General features: G+C 54.7%; 1 protein-coding gene across 10 annotated transcripts in view; it reads left to right on the top strand.

The window, feature by feature from the left end:
- The window catches only part of KCNAB2 (potassium voltage-gated channel subfamily A regulatory beta subunit 2), a 113,552-nt gene that overhangs the window by 45,715 nt on the left and 49,970 nt on the right, over nucleotides 1-17,867 (top strand). For 5 of the 10 annotated variants that reach the window (XM_017856023.1, XM_017856024.1, XM_017856020.1 and 2 more), the window contains exons 2-3: nucleotides 250-378; nucleotides 1,548-1,589. In XM_017856023.1, the coding sequence (XP_017711512.1) occupies nucleotides 302-378; nucleotides 1,548-1,589 (119 nt within the window). In that variant the 5' untranslated portion in view covers nucleotides 250-301. Of the gene's footprint in view, nucleotides 1-249; nucleotides 379-1,547; nucleotides 1,590-11,043; nucleotides 11,499-17,867 lie in introns of those variants that run through there. The other 5 variants (XM_017856026.1, XM_017856022.1, XM_017856025.1 and 2 more) reach the window with 2 other exon arrangements.

Raw genomic sequence — 17,867 nt, 5'->3', positions numbered from 1 at the left:
ATGTGGAGTGATGAACTGTGGAGACCCTTCTCACAGTTGTCACCTGCTCTCCAGTCCCTCCTGAGCCCATGGGCCTGCCTGCCTGCTGTCTGTCTGCCTGTCTGTCTGTCTGTCTGCTGAGGGACTCCCCGATACCCTGAACCCAGACAGTCTCCTAGGCCTTTGTGATCCTAGAGTCTCCTGGCCGAACCTGGTTGATCTTTTATAACCACCACCCTCTTCCCCTCCCTTATTTTGCTTTTCTTCCAGAATTTTCCCACTGTAAAAAATCCAGCAGGTCTGAACAAGTAAGGCTGGCTCCATGTATCCAGAATCAACGACGGGCTCCCCAGCTCGGCTCTCCCTGCGGCAGACGGGCTCCCCCGGGATGATCTACAGGTGACCTCCCACCCCCTCACTCAGGCCCCTCCCAGGGTCAGTCCTGCCTCCAGGAGGGGTTCCCAAGGCCACTGTCCTCCCCTCTGGAGGAGGAAGGGCCCAAGCAGGGCCCACAGGCTTCTGCCTTCCACGGGTTTCGAGGTGCACGCCGGTGAGCGTTTTCTCCAAGAAAGGAGCAGGGGCTTTAAAACCCAAGTAGGAAAGAAAAAGCAAAACTTTTCCAGGGGGTTTGAGCCAGAGTAGACTCCTTTCTTGTCCCTGACCCTTCCGAAATATCTCGCTTGAGCTTAACAGAGAGGCCCGACAGTGAGTGCAGGGCCGACCCCAGCATTCTGTTCCTCCCACGGGCCCTGTGGCCCCGCCAGTTTCCCCTGAGCGAGGATCACGGCCTTGTAGGCCTTTGGGGAACCACGTCTACCGGTTTCCCAACACCGGAGGGAGTGGGGACAACCAGATGTTCCCAGGGCACCCTGACCACCTCCTTGTGGAACTCACTTCCGCTTGCGGCCCTGGGTGTTTCTGTCTGCACCATAGACAGCGCTGAACGGCAGTGCTAGCTGCAGAGGGCGTTCAGTGAGAGCTGAGCCTCTGGGGACAGAGCACAGAACCCATGAAAGATGCAGGCACAGGCAGTACCCCAGCAGCCCATTGGTCTTGGGCAGCCAGACCTTTCCAGATAATCATTGGGGCATGAGCCAGAGCCCATGTCTGTGACAGCCACAGGGAAAGGCAGTGTCTGTCCTAAAAAGAGCCCAGCAGGCACGTGCGGGCTTGCCAGCATGCGGGCTCTCTGCACATCTGGGTTGGAGGGTTTTGAGCCATTGCCCACAAGCATATTGCAAAGCAAGTCCTGAAGCACGTGCAATCCAAACCAACCCTCACCCGGAGGTTCACCACGGAAAACAGGGCCTGGCATGGAAGGAGCCCTTGGTGTCCAGAAAACTGGCTCCGGCTCTCTGCCCATGGCCACCGGGTGGCGCTGCTGCAGAACGTTTGGCACCCGGCGTGCATCCTCACAGACTGCCCTGAGCAGGCAGCTGGTGGGGGCCCGGGGGCACGGGACGTTGGTGGTGCTTTCTGACCTGCACCTGCTGGGGTTGATGCCAACTATGGACTCTCTCTCTTCTCTCCCTTTCTCCTTTTTCTCTTTCCTCCATTGCTGTCCGAAGTACTCGGTATGGGAGTCCCAAAAGACAGCTCCAGTTTTACAGGTAATGAGTCTTCATTCTCCCTAAAACCCAGCAAGCCGAAGGCCAAGGAGTGGGTGGGAGGACTGCACCCTTGCCGAGCAGGGTGTGCTGGTGTTTTCTGTGAAGCCAAAGCCCCCTGAGACCCCCAGGCTCTGCTTGTCACCCTCTGTGCCTACCCCCACAGGACACTGTGCAACGTCCTGATGGAAAATGTGAAGTCAGGTTAATTGTATGTGTTGATCTGCCAGAAGTTTGCTTTGATTTGAGCAAATGGGCTTTTGACGACTGCCAAGCTCTCAGCCAAATCTACCGTTAAAGCTTCACTCATCAGGCAGTGCGGGAGACGCCTTCCTGTGGTCGCCGGCTTGTGCTGCTTCTGTTATTAGAGTACAGGACGTGGCGAGCCCATCCGTTCCCCCTTTGCCTGTGGGTTTGAGCTGATCTGGAACTCACAGAGCTCCTCAGGCTCATTTGAAGGTTAATGCCTGCTTGGGAGTGTGCAGTATTGATATGACTTGATTAGTGGCATCTTTCTGATGTGTTTCTCCGTTGGTGAATTAACAAACCGGGCACATTCACCTGGCAAGAGACCATGCCCCAGCGGGATGTGGCATCAAGATGCCAGGCTTAGGGCCCCACAGGGTGCTCTCGGGGAGACCCGTTCCTTCCCCTGGGCTGCCTCTCCCTCACCTGTAACGCAGGGGATGCGTGTTCTTGGTGCAGCCTCCAACCCTAGGAAGTAAAATGTCAGGGCTGCCTGGTGCCCACGGGCAGCAGCCTCCCCGTGCCTTGGGACTGTTTGGGGAATCGGCACGGCTTCTGGCAGGAGGTCGCTGGTATGCATTGCTGCATCTTGGCGGTCAGGCCAGGAGGCCTCTCTATTTGGACCCGGACACCTGGTGACAGTGCTTTGGGGGTCGTTGTCAATGCACCAGGCAGTGGGCATGGGGATGGCAATGTATTTCCATGTGGCTTTTCTCTCTCTGCCCCCGCCCCAGGCCATCACCAGCCTTAGCGCCTCTGACGGGGACCATAGACCTAGATGCTCAGAGTGATCTGTGCCACGCCTTCAGTGCCTCCTGGGAGGTCCTGCTCCTTACAGGAAGCTCTAAAGACATGGCCAACTCTTTGATCCTACTGAAATTTTGGTAGATAAGATTTTGCTTAAAATAGTTAAATCTGAACTCGGGCTTGCAAATGCTTTTCCTGGGTGAAATGTTTGTATTATGATGTATGTAGGCATGGTGTAACACATGCTGACAAATACACACCACTCATCCCAGGAAATTTCATCAGTGAAATGAAACATGTACCTGAACTGCATCCTCAGGGAGCCTGGGGCAGCCTCAGTCCTCAGAAGGGAAGGGGTGAGGTCCGAAGAGCAGGCAGAAAAATCCCAGGTGCAGACCTGCCAGTTCAAAAGGCCTGCCCACGGGTACAGACCAGCCAGCTCCAAGGGCCTGGCCCCAGGAGGGACCAAGTAAATTGTCCAGTGTGACCAAGTGAGAGCCTTCCAGCCCACTCACAGCCCTCAGAACCCCACAGCCTTAGCATGTTGTCCATCCCCTGGGAACACTGTGCATGAGAACCTTCGTTTCCAGGTGGCCTGCCCGGCCCCAAGGGAAGCTCTGAAGCTCACCCTCTAGGCTCTCAGCCCCAATTCTGGTGCCCACAGGCTCTGACCATCCTACCCCTTGGCTATCCAGGGGGTCACTTGGGTGTCTGTTGTGGGGGCTCTGGAGATAACCTCTAAGGGCTCGGGTCTTTGTTTGTTAACAGGCTGGGGGCCACTCCTAGTAGGGCACCTCATCACTCCAAGCATGCCACTAAACATGCCTATTGGATGGTTCTTTCAGTTACTTAGGCCTGGCCCTCTCACAGGGCAGAGGCGTTCGAGGCATGTGCCCTGCCCCCATGCAGCTCCCAGGCGAGGAATCGACGTAGGACGCTGTGCCAATCAGCTGTCCACCAAATGCTGCATAACAAACAGCTCCAAAACTCAGTGCCACACAGCAATCGGCATCTCTTCCTTGCTCCTGTGTCTGCTGGTTGACCAGGCAGCTCGTCTAAGCTGGCTCGGCTGGGTTTGTCTCCAGGCTGCAAGTTGAATCCCCATGTCCTCCATCTTCCCGTCCTTAACTGGGGCCTATCCCAGGCATGTCCTTCCCATGGCAAAAGTACCAGAGGAAAAGCAGAAACGTGCAGGGTCTCTTAAGGCCTGTGGTTGGGATCGGAGCGCTGTCACCTCTGCTCACACACTTTTGACCAAAGTCAGTCTCATGAACCAGCCCAAAGTCAAGGGGCTGGAAATATATTGCCCCCACCAGTGGGAGGAGCTATGAAGTCACATGGCAAAGGGCATGAGTACAGAGGAGCGAAGGATTGGGAGCAATACTTCCATGTACCCCAAGTCTCAAATAGCTCCAATGATCTCCAGAAGGCAAAGCACATCCTAGGAGAAGCCCAGAGAGCCTTTGGGGTTTGAGAAAGGAGGGGCCACAGCCAGCCGAGAGCCAGGAAGGCTTCGTGGAGAAGGCAGCAGGGGCTTGGATCTGGACCTTGAAGGCTGGACAGGATTCACCACAGAGGCTGGGAAGCACATTTCAGTCGATACAACAGCCTGAGCTGCAGCTCAGAAGTGTGCACAGAAAACAGGAAGCAACAGTTACCCAGCCTGGGCCATCAGGGACATGATGGAGAATAAAGAGAGGCAGGCTGTAGAGGGGGATGTTGGTGGGGGGCCTCGAATGCCTAGCAACGGGGCTCGGATGAACTCAGAGGGCACTGGGGAGCCATCTATGTGTTTGAGCAGGGCAGGGGTCACAGATCTGCTCTAGGAAGGAAGCCTGGTAGCAGGGAGTAAGACAGGGAAGAGAGAGGCTAATGCAAGGAGACCAGACAGTGTCCAGGAAAGGTGCAGGACGGCTGAGCTCCAGGAACTGCATGGAGAGAGAATTAAAGGGTACAGGGCCTGAGGAAAGGATGTCAGAAGCCACGTCCACAAGCTTGACCACTGATGGGCAGGTGCTGAGACAGAGAGGGACAGAGAGGAGCAGTGGACCCAGGGAAGGAGAGGGCCTCATTCGGAGCACATTAGGCTGCAGCCACCACCCAGTAGTGAGACACAGGCCCCCCCGACCAGGGCGACGTGTGGGGAACTGACAGAGTGGGCTTGGGCCTTTGGGGACAAACCATTTCAATTGCCGAGGCCTTCCCAGCTAGTCACCCGCAGCCAGACACCTCCAGACTCCACGTCGTCTCCCAGCCTCCCACTTTATTTATCTTCCACACTGTGTCTGGGGTACTGATTTCCCGTCCCCCACCTTCCCCCGTGGCAGCTACCACTGTTTGCTCATTTGTCGTGGGGGAGACGGTTCCGCCTCCATTCAAAATCCCACATTCACTGGCGCGCTTTCTCAGCCGGAAGATGATATCACGCTGGGACTTTGCTGGCATCCTGTGACACACAGTGACCCCGGGGGTCATGACCCTGGGGTTGGGGCTCAGCACTTAGCCTCATCCCAGAGCTCAGCCTGGTTTGGCATGGTCTCAAAGCGTTTCCCAAACCCCAGGTCAGGACATGTGCTGTGGAGAAGGGCTCCTGTGTCCCTCCCTCGAGCAAGTGGCAGTGTGGAGTCCAAATAGCAGGTTCTGGGACTTTCCTGCCATTTATAGGTACTGACAGTATCAGAAATGCCAATCTGGGGTGTGTCCCCAGAGGAGACAAGGAGCATCTGCATGTGTTGAGCAGAGACCTCTCCAGACCCCCTTGGCTGTGGGTGGTGGTCCCATACCACTGGGCCCCTGGCTCTCCTGCTGCAGACACAGTTCAGATTTGAGTGATGTGTGGAAACCACAGGCTCTGTGTCCTGCACTCAGATACCAAAGAGCAAGACCTGCCCCCTTCAACCTGTGGGCGCAAGGGTTTATGTTTCTGGCACGTGGGGATGGTGGAGGCAGCAAGGGCAGGCCTGAGGGACTGGCAGGACCCCCCCCACACCTTAGGCTACACCCCAACCCCATGCACCAGGAGTCAGCCTTGCCAGGTTGCAGCACGGAACTGCACTTCCCGAGCTTTTAGGGGAAGAGGCACTCGTGAATAATTCAGCCTCTTTCGCTGAGATGAAAACGCCCTAATAGAACTAATGGACTCGCTGCCTCAAAACTCGAATCTGATGGGACTCATCTCATTCACCAATTGCTTCTGACGTCCTGCAGTGACACTCCCTAATGAAAAAGCCGCCGTGCCAGATCCTTAGAGCGTCTGGTGATCCCTAATAAACTAGACTGTGGCTTTTTTAACGAGCAGACGCCCCCACGAAGGCAGGTGAGTCCTCCCTTCAGCCCCAGGACTGGATGCAGCTGCTGCCCTCCTAGGGGAGATGCCGCTTGGGGGCACGCATCCGCGGGAATGAAAACAGAGGAGACGATATTTTGGGGTGGTTTTGTCTGATCTGGAATTAGACCCTCTACATTTTTTCAAAGCAGAAGACCTCAAAAAAGAGCCAGCCTGAGGTAAACTTGGAATGACTGTGATGGACGGGGTGGTGGGTGGTGGGTTTCAGCCAGGCAACACCTCTCGCTTGAGCCTGCTCACAGCCCAGACCTGCCCCAGGCTGACTGTTTTCGCTGTTTTCCCATCTGCGGGAGACACGGGCGTCTAGCTTGTACCTCGCTGTGTTCACCATTGATTAAGATTCAGCATTTTCCGGTTTTGCCCAGAGCACTGTCGGGGAGGTTTGGTCTTGTCTGAAATGTCTGTGCAGGAAGCACGTGCTGAGGGAGCCGGGGGCTGCTTGTTTGGGCCTCGGTTTGCTGATTGTCCTTGAGCGAAAATCATTCTGTGTTTGCACTGATGCAATGCCGTGCGTTGTAGAGCCGCACCCCGGAATGGTAGCAGCTCCCCTTCCATTTCCGCTTTGGAGAACTTTGGCTGGGCTCTCTGCTCGCTGGACAGGTGTCACCATTCAGAAGAGATGCTCAGGATTCCTTCTCAGTCTTATGATGTATGCTTTGTTGGCTTTCAGTAAACAGAACAATTCAGAAATTCCAGGTAGAGGAGTCTGGGAGGAGGTAGTGATTCCTCCTGACTTAATGAGGTTAACATCTTCCTTGCATTTTTCCATATCACGGTGTTAATTCACATGAATTCCCCTGGGCCCCTGATCTACAAGAATAGATTTGCACAAGGCAGGCCCAGCTCAGGAAAGAACCTGTAGGTGCCATGTAATTAGCAGTGGCTATTGAGGAGGGGCTCGTATTTCTTGGTACCAGGGTGGTGAGGGAGTGTCAGGGCTCAGAGACCCTCACTCTGGAAAGCGGCCGGGATCTGGGATATTTTGAATCAGAAGTCACGGTCACTGTGCTCTTGAGCACAGGAGAAGTGGGGACCCTGAGGCAGGAGCCCGACAGTGGGGCTGTTCCCTCCTCCCTGCAGTCTTACTGAGGCCCCTTCATCCAAGGACCTAACGCTGCTAGAGTCTCCTTCAGCAAAAGCCCGAAATAGAGCCCCAGTGTGAGGGAGTCCAGAGGAGCTGGCCTTTGTCCTCTGTCCCCAGGCACCGTTGGTAACGGGCAGAGCCCCTTTGCCCTCTGCCTACTCCCATCCTTCTTCCCTCGGAGCAACCCTCCCAGAGTCATGACCCTTCAGGACCACAGGGAACCCCCACTGTGCAGAAGGATACAAGTTCTGGCATGGGAGCCCCTCCCCTACACAAGAGAGGGCGACCTGCAGAGAGCCGCTGGGTCTGAAGTAGGAAGCCAGCCCCTCCCCCATCAACGTCTGCCTGGCACTGCTGGGAAATGCCTAGGTATAGCTCTGATTGGCCTTTTGGAGCCTGGGCCTTGGTTACTGTTCTACAAGTATCTGAACCCCTCCTGTGTGCATGGGGCACTCCCGTGGGCACTGGGCAGGGGGCAGTGGCAGCAGGCAGAAGGGTCCTTGCCCTCCTGGACCCAACCTTCAGGGTAATCCAGCAGCCGTGGACCCCTCATGGCACCAGCCGTGCTCCTCACCCCTCCACCCCATGCCAAAGGCTGCCATTTCTGTGCCCACAAGTTCCCTGGCCCAAGCCCTGCCCTGGCACCATGGGGACAAGCTCGCAGCAAGAGGCTCTGGGCTCCCTCCATGCCGCAGGGCCCCCACCTGCAGGCCTGCTCCCAGGGCTGCGAGATGAGCTCTAAGGAAAGATTGCAAGCGGGCCCCCACAGAGAGGGATGCCCTATAAATCCTGGCCACAAAACCCAGTCTTTCCTGCCCTCTCTCGCTTCTCCCACCCACATCCCCACACTCGGCCCCCCACCATCTTGTTGGGAAGGGGGCGATTATTCGCATCTGTATTCTCTCCCCTTAAGCATTTTCTAGGGAGATTTGGTGTCTGTGTGGCTCACTCCTCTCACTCAAGCCTATGGCCACAAGTTCCTTCCCGCCCTGCCTGCTGGCCCCTGCTGCTGGATTTTTCTCTCCACAGCATTTATCATAATTGGTGTCTTATCCCATGCCGCCCCAAGAGACTCGCTCCCTGCTGCACCACCAACTCCCACCCAGTTGTCCAAAGCCTCATCTCACGCAGCCCACAGCAGCCTGGTACAACAGGCCTCTGCCCAGCCCACCTCACAGATGTGGAGGCTGAGGCCAGGAGCGGTCAAGGTGCCTGCCTGGGTCACACTATGGGCAGGTGACAACCAGAGCTGTCCCTGTCCAGAAGCTGGGCACTCAGCCACCCTGTCCTCCCACCCCAGGGCCTTGGCTGTATTTCCAGAGCCAAACCAGATCTGGGTTGCTTTTCATGAGTAATGTCTTGAAAGCTAATGACTATTGATCTCAGCCTGGTTGGTCCAGGCAGGGAACTTGCACGTCTGAGGCTGGTCCTGCCTTTCAGAAAGAGCCCTGCGGTTGCAGCCTGCCCAGCTGGCCTTCTTTCTAAACTCAGACCTCAGGAAAGCAAGGGTTGGCCCCCATTTGCCCCACACAAGGCTGGCAGCCGGCCACACGGCCACCTCAGAAGCAGCTGCCTGCCGCGCGCATGGAGGGAAGGGAGTGGCCGGCCAGTAGGCAGGGAGGGGAAGCTGGTGCTGCTGTCTGTGGGTGCCAAGGGCCTCATTTCCTAAGATGAACCTCTCCTGGAGTCCGGGCCTCTCTGCCCTCCAGAGCGATTCTCCCAGAAGGCAGAGGGTTTTCCATGCCAGGGCACCTGCCTGCTTTAGCGTCCAGAGGTCCAGCAGCCACCATCCCTCGCAGCGTAGAAATGAGCAGTGGTGAATGCAACTCCTGGCGTGGGAACCTGCCAGCAAGAGAGGGCGACCTGCAAAGAGCCCCTGGGCCTGAAGCAGGAAGCCAGTTGTGTCCCCGCCAGCTGCTGTCCCAGCACTGCCAGGAAATGCCCAGCTATAGCCCTGGTTGGCCTTTGGAAGCCTGGGCCTTGGTTTCTGTTCTACAAGTATCTGAGCCCCTCCTCTGTGCACCAGGGGCACTCCTATGGGCACTGAGCAGGCAGCAGTGGCAGGAGGCAGAAGGGTCCCTACCCTCCTGGACCCAACCTTCAGGGGAGTGAATTCAGCACATAAGACAGCTAGAAAGGAATCTGCAAGGTGGATGATGGTGAGCGTAGTGGAGACAGATCGCAGCAGGAAAGAGGCACGTGGCATTGTGTGCGTGGGGCGGAGAGTAGGATGGGAAGCACAGGCCCCCCGGGAGCCATGCCCGTCAGGCAGAGGTGCAGGCTGTGAGTGACCAGCACGGCAGGCTCCAAGGACAGCTGGCTGCCCGCTTTTGGGGAGGGAGCCATCCGGCCCTGACCAGGGTGGTGGGGCCAAGGCCTATGTGGACACTGCTACTATCTCCCTGGAGGGGCTCCTCGGGGGCTCCTTGCCGGCTGGTCTCTCTTTCGCTCTTCTCTGAGCCCACCTTCCCTACCTCAATTGCATGTTCATGCAACAGGCATTTGTAGGCTCGGCTCTGAGCTAGGCCTCATGCTGGGCACAGCAGGGCAGATATGAATGATGGGCCCTACAAATAAGATACAGGCAAATACTTGCAGGGAAACCTCCATGAAAGAGGCAGCTGTGGGGCTCCTGGAGGTGGACCCCTCTCTGAGTGCACATATAGGCAGAGCAGTGAAAGGTCAGCAGGCTGGTAACCCATTCTGGAAGGACCCTGGTACATGGGGCTCATCACAAACTCCTGCCCCTTATGAGTCCTTCCTTTGGCCCCTGGAGCTCACCCCAGGAAAGGCCCGGCCTAGGGCAACTCCAGGACATCTCAGCCCCCTTCAAGGACCATGCTAAAGCCTCTGCAGCTGTCTCAGCTCCTAGGATAGCCCTCCCAGCTCCTTCCCAGGGATAATTGAACTTTTCCTCTCTTGGGGCAGAAGTTGGGGACAGTGCTGGTTCCTTTGCAGTTCCCAGGCCAGGTTCCAGGATCCCCCTGTGCAGCTGACCCAGCTGAAATGGTGACTTCTCCCCTGCACCTTCTCTCTCTGGCAATGACGCAGGGCTGCAGTGCAGTCCACCTGAGCCATGGCCCAGGCTGCAGTCAGATGGGGTGAGGGTCACTGGACTGGGGACCCTCTTTGTGTTGAGCCTGCCTCCATGTCCTCATTACCCTGTCACAGACTCTGCATGGTGAGGACTCAGCCCCGAGGCTGCCCTCACTGGTCCACTCACTGTTGTGCACGTCAATTAACACCAGTGGTTGAGTTCTGGATGCATGCTTTCTCCCTTGGCCTTTTAATTGTCCACTATCTCTCAGGGCTCACTGCACATCAGTCTGTGTTGAGACACCTCATTCTTGACAGCAGCACAAATTCCCACTATGTGGATGGACTGTCACTTAGGTAACCAGTTTCCCTATTGATGGACATTTACATTGCTTTTAGTTTCCAAGAATGTGCGTTCATCATTTCAGCTGACTATTTAGCAATGGTTCTTCACATAGAAATTTTGAAACTCCCCTGTCCCAACTAAGCCTATTTCCCCAGGCCACTCTCCTCTGCAGCCTGCTTAAATGCATTCTGCTCGGTTGTTCTTTTGCAAAAAGCATGAAGCCCAAAGATCTCTGCGGTGCAATGAAGCTTTCAACAAGCAGGGAATGTGTTGTATAGATAGTATTTCCCTTTACAAGGCTAGGAGCAAATAGGACCTTCCCGGGTTGGGGCCACCTGGCATGCAGGGGTGAGGTGCCTCCCTGGCATAATGACAGGAGAGTTTCCTTCAGCAACAGGTGTGCCCTGCGCTGCTCTCCCAGGGACAGCTTTACCCTGGGAACCACTTCAAGAGAACACTGTGATGTGGTACCACAGTCACCATGGAAAATCAACCCTGGTCTTCAGCATTTGGGGGGCTCAGGCTCTGCATGCTCTCTGTGCTCCCGTTTTCATTTGGATACTTGGAGTGCAGCTGTCCTGTCTGGAATGCAGCTTTGCCTGTGCTTGTCTCATAGATGCAGGGGGCAGAAAAGGGCAGCTTAGCCAGAGTTCCTGGCAAGCACTGCTTTGCGGACTGAGAATCTCATGCCAAGAGATGTTTACATCCAGGGGCCGGGTCCCACTCCTAGACACCAAGACCTCCTGGTGGCGGCACTAGTTAGAGGATGTTTCACTGCAGCCGCCCTCTGCCCCAGGGCCAGCCATCCAGCCTGGGGCACGCAGGGCATTGGCACACTGTCTAACTCATCACCATCTGGACAGTGGCGGCTCCCAGGCCAGGCGGCACCATGCTGTCGATGACGTACAGCGAGAGTCTGCGGAGCGTGAGCAGCAGGTGCCACTCTGAATGGGCCCTGCATCCCGTCCGCCAGACGGACATGCTGGAACTGCAGCGGCTGCGGGAGGTGCGGGCGGCTGCCCAGGCCAGGAACATGGAGAGCTTCCTCCACATGCACGGCCTCTCCCTGGATGGCTGCACCGCCCAGCGCACAGGCATGAAGTATCGGTAAGGGCCAGGCGGGGGGGTTGGGGTGGGAAGTCTGATTTCAGCCATATAAAATGTATAAAAGGGCCAGGCATGGTGGCTCACACCTGTAATCTCAGCACTTGGGGAGGCGGAAGCGGATGGATCACCTGAGATCACGAGCTCGAGACCAGTCTGGCCAACCTGGTGAAACACTGCCTACCAAAAATACAAAAATTAGCCAGGCATAGTGGGGCGCGCCTGTAGTCCCAGCTACTCAGGAGACTGAGGCAGGAGAATCGCTTGAACTCAGGAGGCAGAGGTTGCATTGAGCTGAGATCACACCAGTGCACTCCAGCCTGGACAACAAGAGCGAGACACCATCTTAGCAACAACAAAAATGTATAAAAGAAGAAAATGAGGCCAGGCATGGTGGCTCATGCCTGTAATCCCAGCACTTTGGGAGGCCGAGGTGGGTGGATTGCTTGAGCCCAGAAGCCCAAGACCAGCCTAGGCAACATGGCAAAACCCCATCTCTACCCCAAAATACGAAGAAATTAGTTAGGCATGGTGCCATGCACCTGTAGTCCCAGCTACTTGGGAGGCTGAGGTGGGAGGATTACCTGAGCCCAAAGAGTTTGAGGGTGCAGTGAGCTGTGATCACACCACGGCACTCCAGCCTGAGCAACAACGTAAAAAGTGAGACGCTGTCTCAAAAAAAGAAAAAGAAAAAGAAAGTGAAAGTGCCATAGTCCTATCCTATCAAAAGATAAGTCCTATTAAGAGTTTGGGGCCAGGCACAGTGGCTCACACCTGTAATCCCAGCACTTTGGGAGGCTGAGGCAGGCAGGTCACTTGAGGTCAGGAGTCAAGACCAGCCTCGCCAACATGGTGAAACCCCATCTCTACTAAAAATACAAAAATGAGGCCGGGCGTGGTGGCTCAAGCCTGTAATCCCAGCACTTTGGGAGGCCGAGACGGGCAGATCACGAGGTCAGGAGATCGAGACCGTCCTGGCTAACACGGTGAAACCCCGTCTCTACTAAAAATACAAAAACTAGCCGGGCGAGGTGGCGGGCGCCTGTAGTCCCAGCTACTAGGGAGGCTGAGGCAGGAGAATGGCGTAAACCCGGGAGGCGGAGCTTGCAGTGAGCTGAGATCCGGCCACTGCACTCCAGCCAGGGCGACAGAGCGAGACTCCGTCTCAACAACAACAACAACAAAATACAAAAATGAGCTGAGTGTGGAGGTGCGCACCTGTAGTCCCAGCTACTGGGGAGGCTGAGGCAGGAGGATCGCTTGAACCCAGGAGGCAGAGTTTACAGTGAGCCGAGATCACACCACTGCATTCCAGCCTGGGTGACAGAGTGAGACTCCATCACACACACACAAAAAAAAGTTTGGTAAATTCTCCATGGGATAAAAATATGTGGGGTGTTTCTCCATGGGGGAAAAATGTGTTTCTGGGTGTTGGAGCCCCTGCTCTAAATGATAAGCACAAAGGTCTGAATTCACTTGGAACCTCCACAGGACTTTCTTTTTAGTGCGCTTGTCTTTGAATTCAGCACCTCGGACAGCGCTCTGCCAGCCGCCGTTCTCTGGCTGGTGTAAATCCCTGTCAATTGCAAATTGACAGCTTTTATCTTCTGTGCCTCTCAGGAACATGCCCTTGTGAGAGCCAGCCAGTCAAAGGGGACCCTCCCCACCCAGGCCTTGTAGAGTTGCCAGTTAAATTTGAAGTTCAGATAAATAGCAAGTAACTTTTTAGCATAAATATGTTCCATGCAATATTTGGGACATAACTTGTACTAAAAAGCTCCTCATTGTTTATCTGAACTTCAAATTTAACTGGGCATCCTGTGTTTTATCTGGCAACACTCAATCTCTGGCTTCCATCTGAGACAGACCCCAGGGATCATCTGCGTGCTCTCTGCAGAGTGGAGTGCAGGCCGGGACTGCTCCTTTAACGTTTTCTCCTGTGGACAGCGTGTTTGGTCACACCATGAGCAGGTGACAGCCAGAGCGGCTGGTTGTCATTGTTTGAATATGTGGTTGTAATTTGAAGAAACGAAAACACTTCTCCTGTGAGTCCATTAGATGGCAGAGTTTTTCAGGCTTTGTATCCTAAATCCAGCTGTAAAGGAAGGACAAAGGGTCTGCTAGTTTGGCCACAGCTGACCTCCTCATTCTGCTGGAAATTTCTCAAGAAGGAGACGCTGTGCATTCATGACGGGCTAGTCATTGATTCCTTTTGTTTATTCAGTAAATGTTTATTGAGAGTCTGCTTGGCACCAGGCGCTGGGCCAGATCCTGGAGCTGCTGCATGAACAAGATTAACCAGGTCCCCACCCTCACTGCAGCCATGGCCTGGGGGATTTGGGGGGCAGAGAAGCAGCGAGCTCGCACGGAGACAAGTTCCAACAGTGGCCACTGGCCAAGGCAGCAATGCAGGACAATGCAATAAAGAGAGACCAGGGAGGCCAAGGGGGAACCCTCTGAGAGAGGGATCGTCTAAAGATGTGGAGAACATTCCAGCCCAAGAGGAGAGGGGTCTGGAATGGATGCCTGTCTAAGTTGGAGGAGCGAAGAGAAGGCCCAGGCCGCTAGGCTGGAGGGAGGAAGGTGGAGGACACAAGACGATGATGTGGGAGGGGCCAGACCCCATCCTCCAAACTCGGGGGAAACCTCAGCTCCCTCCGATGTGGACAGGATTTGTGATGGAGGAGAGTTTAGTGGGTTAAATCAAGACCCCCAAAATTCACATTCATCCTAAACCTCAGCATATGACATTAGGCTGGGTGTGGTGGCTCATGCCTGTAATCTCAGGCATGAGATTACAGCCTGGTAAACATGGCGAAACCCCATCTCTAAAAACAATCAAAAAATTAGCCAGCCATGGTGAGACATGCCTATGGTCTCAGCTACACAGGCGGCTGATGCAGGAGGATCACTTGAGCCCAGGACTTCAATGCTGCAGTGAGCCCTGTTTGTGCCACTGCACTCCAACCTGGGCAACAGAGTGAGACCCTGTCTTAAAAAAAAGAAGAAAAAGAAGAATGTGACGTTATTTGGAAATAGGGTCATTGCAGATATAATTGGTTAAGATGGGGCAATGGGGCCGTTCAAGAATAGAATGGACCCTAATTCCTACGACTGGTGTCCTTATAAGAAGGCCATGTGGTGATAGAGAGAGGAGCAATGGGTTCACAACCCAAGGAACTCCGAGGAGTCTCGGTGTTACCAGTGGAAGGTGTCCATCTTGAACAAAGAATTGGACAAAACGCACATACAAAGCAAGGAAAGCATGAAGCAACAAAAGCAGCTGGGTGTGGTGGCTCACGCCTGTAATCCCAACAGTTTGGGAGGCCAAGGCGGGTGGATTACATGAGGCCAGGAGGTCAAGAGCAGCCTGGGCAACATGGCAAAACCCCGTCTCTACTAAAAATACAAAAATTAACCAGTCATGGTCGCTCACACCTGTAGTCCCAACTATTTGGGAGGCTGAGGAGGGAGAATCACTTGAACCTGGGAGATGGAGGTTGCAGTGAGCCGAGATGAAACAGAAGTATACTCCACAGGATGAGAGTGGGCAAGTGGCTCAAGAACCTGGATACAGAATTTTCTGATGTTTAAATTACCTTCTAGAGGTTTCCCATTGGTTACTTGGTGTACACCCTATGTAAATGAAGTAGTGGCCTGTGACCAATCAGAAGCTGAAGTGAAGTTACAAAGTTACACTTTTATGCAAATGAAGACTTGGCCCACGACCAGCCTGATTGGTTGCAGGAGGGGACCAAACAGAAGTATCTTCCATTTTTCATCTGCCACGCAGAAAAGGGGGCACCGTGCAAAGAGAGTAGCCTCTGGTTCTTTTGTGACTTGGGCATGGAAAGTTGGGGTTTTCCTTTTGACTTAGTTCTAGAAAGTCAGCAGGAATTGGCCTGTAGTTCCCTGCCTCCAGACCCTGGTCTCCTGCCCCACCAGGAGCCACCAGACGCTGGAAGGGGCAGGAAAGGACACCTCACGAGGGTGTTTGGAGGGAGCCCTGCCCACACCTGGACTTCAGACTCTGGAAGTGGGAGATAAGACATTTCTGTTGTTCTAAGTCCTCTAATTTGGGGTTCTTTGTAATGGCAGCTGCAAGGAACTAGCACAGGTGAGGAGGACATGTCTTTTATTTGCCTGGAGCCCTGAGGAAAATGTCTGAGCAGCCTCGGAGACACTGCAGGACCCACCATGGGACTGAAATGCCCTTAGGGATCTCCCTTCTCAGGGAGTGGAGGAGACCAGAAGGCAGAGGACCCCCCCTTTTTTTTTTTTTTTTTGAGTTGGAGTTTCACTGCATCGCCCAGGCTGCAGTGCAGTGGCACAGTCTCGGCTCACTGCAACCTCTGACTCCCAGGTTCAAGCAATTCTCCTGCCTCAGCCTCCCGAGTAGCTGGGACTACAGGGATGCACCACCACACCTGACTAATTTTTGTATTTTTAGTAGAGGCAGAGTTTTGTCATGTCGACCACGCTGGTCTCAAACTCCTGACCTCAGGTGATCCGCCCACCTTGGCCTCCCAAAGTGCTCGAATTACAGGCATGAGCCACCTCACCCCACCGACAAAGTCCCTTTAGCAGTTGATGGGCCAAAGATTGTTGTTACACCCAGGTCGGGGTGAAGGGGGGCGGGGAGAGTGGTGGCCTCACTCTATCTGGTGAATTTCATTTTGCTGCACCCAGATTGGTAGGGGGTGGGTGGGGTGCCCCGTGACTCAGACCACCAGTTATTAAAGATCCCAGAAAAATTTATTCCATGGTGACCTCTTCTCCGTCAGCAACTGGGCTGGGTCTCCATTAAACTTGGTCTTAAATATGAGTATAGAAAAGATGATACGTGGGGATAGGCACTACCCGGTGCCGCAAGGAACCAGTTGTTCCCCTGGCCTGGGCGTTTCATCAGCTGAACTGAACCCCAGCTGGTGGAGGTGGCCAGCAGCATTCCTGTTACACTTCCTCATTTTTTTTGAGACAGAGTCTTGCACTGTCGCCCGGGCTGGAGTGCAGTGGTGCGATCTCGGCTCACTGCAACCTCTGCATCCCGGGTTCAAGTGATTATCCTGCCTCAGCCTCCCAAGTAGCTGGGACTACAGACGCGAACCACCATGCCTGGCTATTTTTGTATTTTTAGTAGAAACAGGTTTCACCATGTTGGCCAGGCTGGTCTCAAACTCCTGACCTCAAGTGATCCACCTGCCTCTGCCTCCCAAAGTGCTGGGATTACAGGCATGAGCCACCACCCCCAGCCTACACTTCCCCATTCTTTAAGCTGTCCAAAATTCTTGCTGTTAAAAAGAATTTTAAGATGAATTTTTAAATCCACACAGCCCCTGTGTAAGCGTGAGGGAGCAGGGTGAGGGCAGCTGGCCTAGCACCCACTTCCCCTCCCCTGTGGATGGTAGGGTTCAGAGATGTGGCCTCAGAATGGCAGATCAGAAGCTGTGACCGGGCCCATGCTGTGCTGGCCAAACACCAGCCCTCAGTTCAGCTGTGTTTTCCTCTGCTCCCCGTGGTGCTGGGAGTGAACCCAAACTCCCACAAGGCTCTCCGGGACCCTAACCTGCCTCCTTGGTTTCAACTCGGACCCCTCTCCCTCCTGCTCAGGAGGCTCCGGATGCCGTCCCTTGCTTCTGTATCCCCAAAGGGGAACTCATTCCATCCACAGGGTCCTCACACTTTCTGTTCCCTCTTCCTGGAGGGTGCCTCCCCAGACGTGGCATGGTTCCTTCCCATTGTCACATCTAAGCTTGGTCCCCAAAGAGACTGTCCCAAGCACCCACTCTAAACCAGCACCTACGAAGTCACTCAGAAGGCCCTCTCCTGAGCGAGTGTCTTCCTCACCCCTCGTCCATCTCGGTTGCCTTGCTCTTTGCCCATCTGCACTGCTTTGAGATCAGAGCTTTGTCTGTCCCTGGCACCCGGAACACCCCCAGCCTCTGTGAGTTTAGGTCGGAAGGCGCTACGTGATCTTGATCTTAATCCACTTTCCAAAGCACATGTCTCGTTCTGGCTGTGTCCTTGATGGTGGGAAGACAGGACTGACTGGAAGCTGGTCTGAGGCTCTCTGTGTAGTCCAGGTGTGGATGGCAGGGAGCCTCTGCAGTCCTTGGGCACTGACCCTTGGTCATGAACTCCTGGCAGGGCAGGAGTCCTGATTTCCTGTGCTTTCTGACTCTAGATACCAGGATCTTACCACAAGCTCAGGTTCACCAGGAAGTACTTGGTTGGTTGCCAAGTTCATTGAGCAGACTGTAGTTGCTCAGTTAACCATAGGCCGTCACTTCCAGCTGGGCCTGCCAGGGAAGGCTTACTGGAAAAGCTGGGAATCCAGGTGTGTCTTAAAGGACAGACGGGAAGGAGGGCACA

This window comes from Rhinopithecus bieti, unplaced genomic scaffold (assembly GCF_001698545.2).
Source record: "Rhinopithecus bieti isolate Rb0 unplaced genomic scaffold, ASM169854v2 scaffold_40368, whole genome shotgun sequence".
Classification (NCBI taxonomy): domain Eukaryota; kingdom Metazoa; phylum Chordata; class Mammalia; order Primates; family Cercopithecidae; genus Rhinopithecus; species Rhinopithecus bieti.
This window is presented reverse-complemented; position numbering and strand designations above follow the sequence as displayed.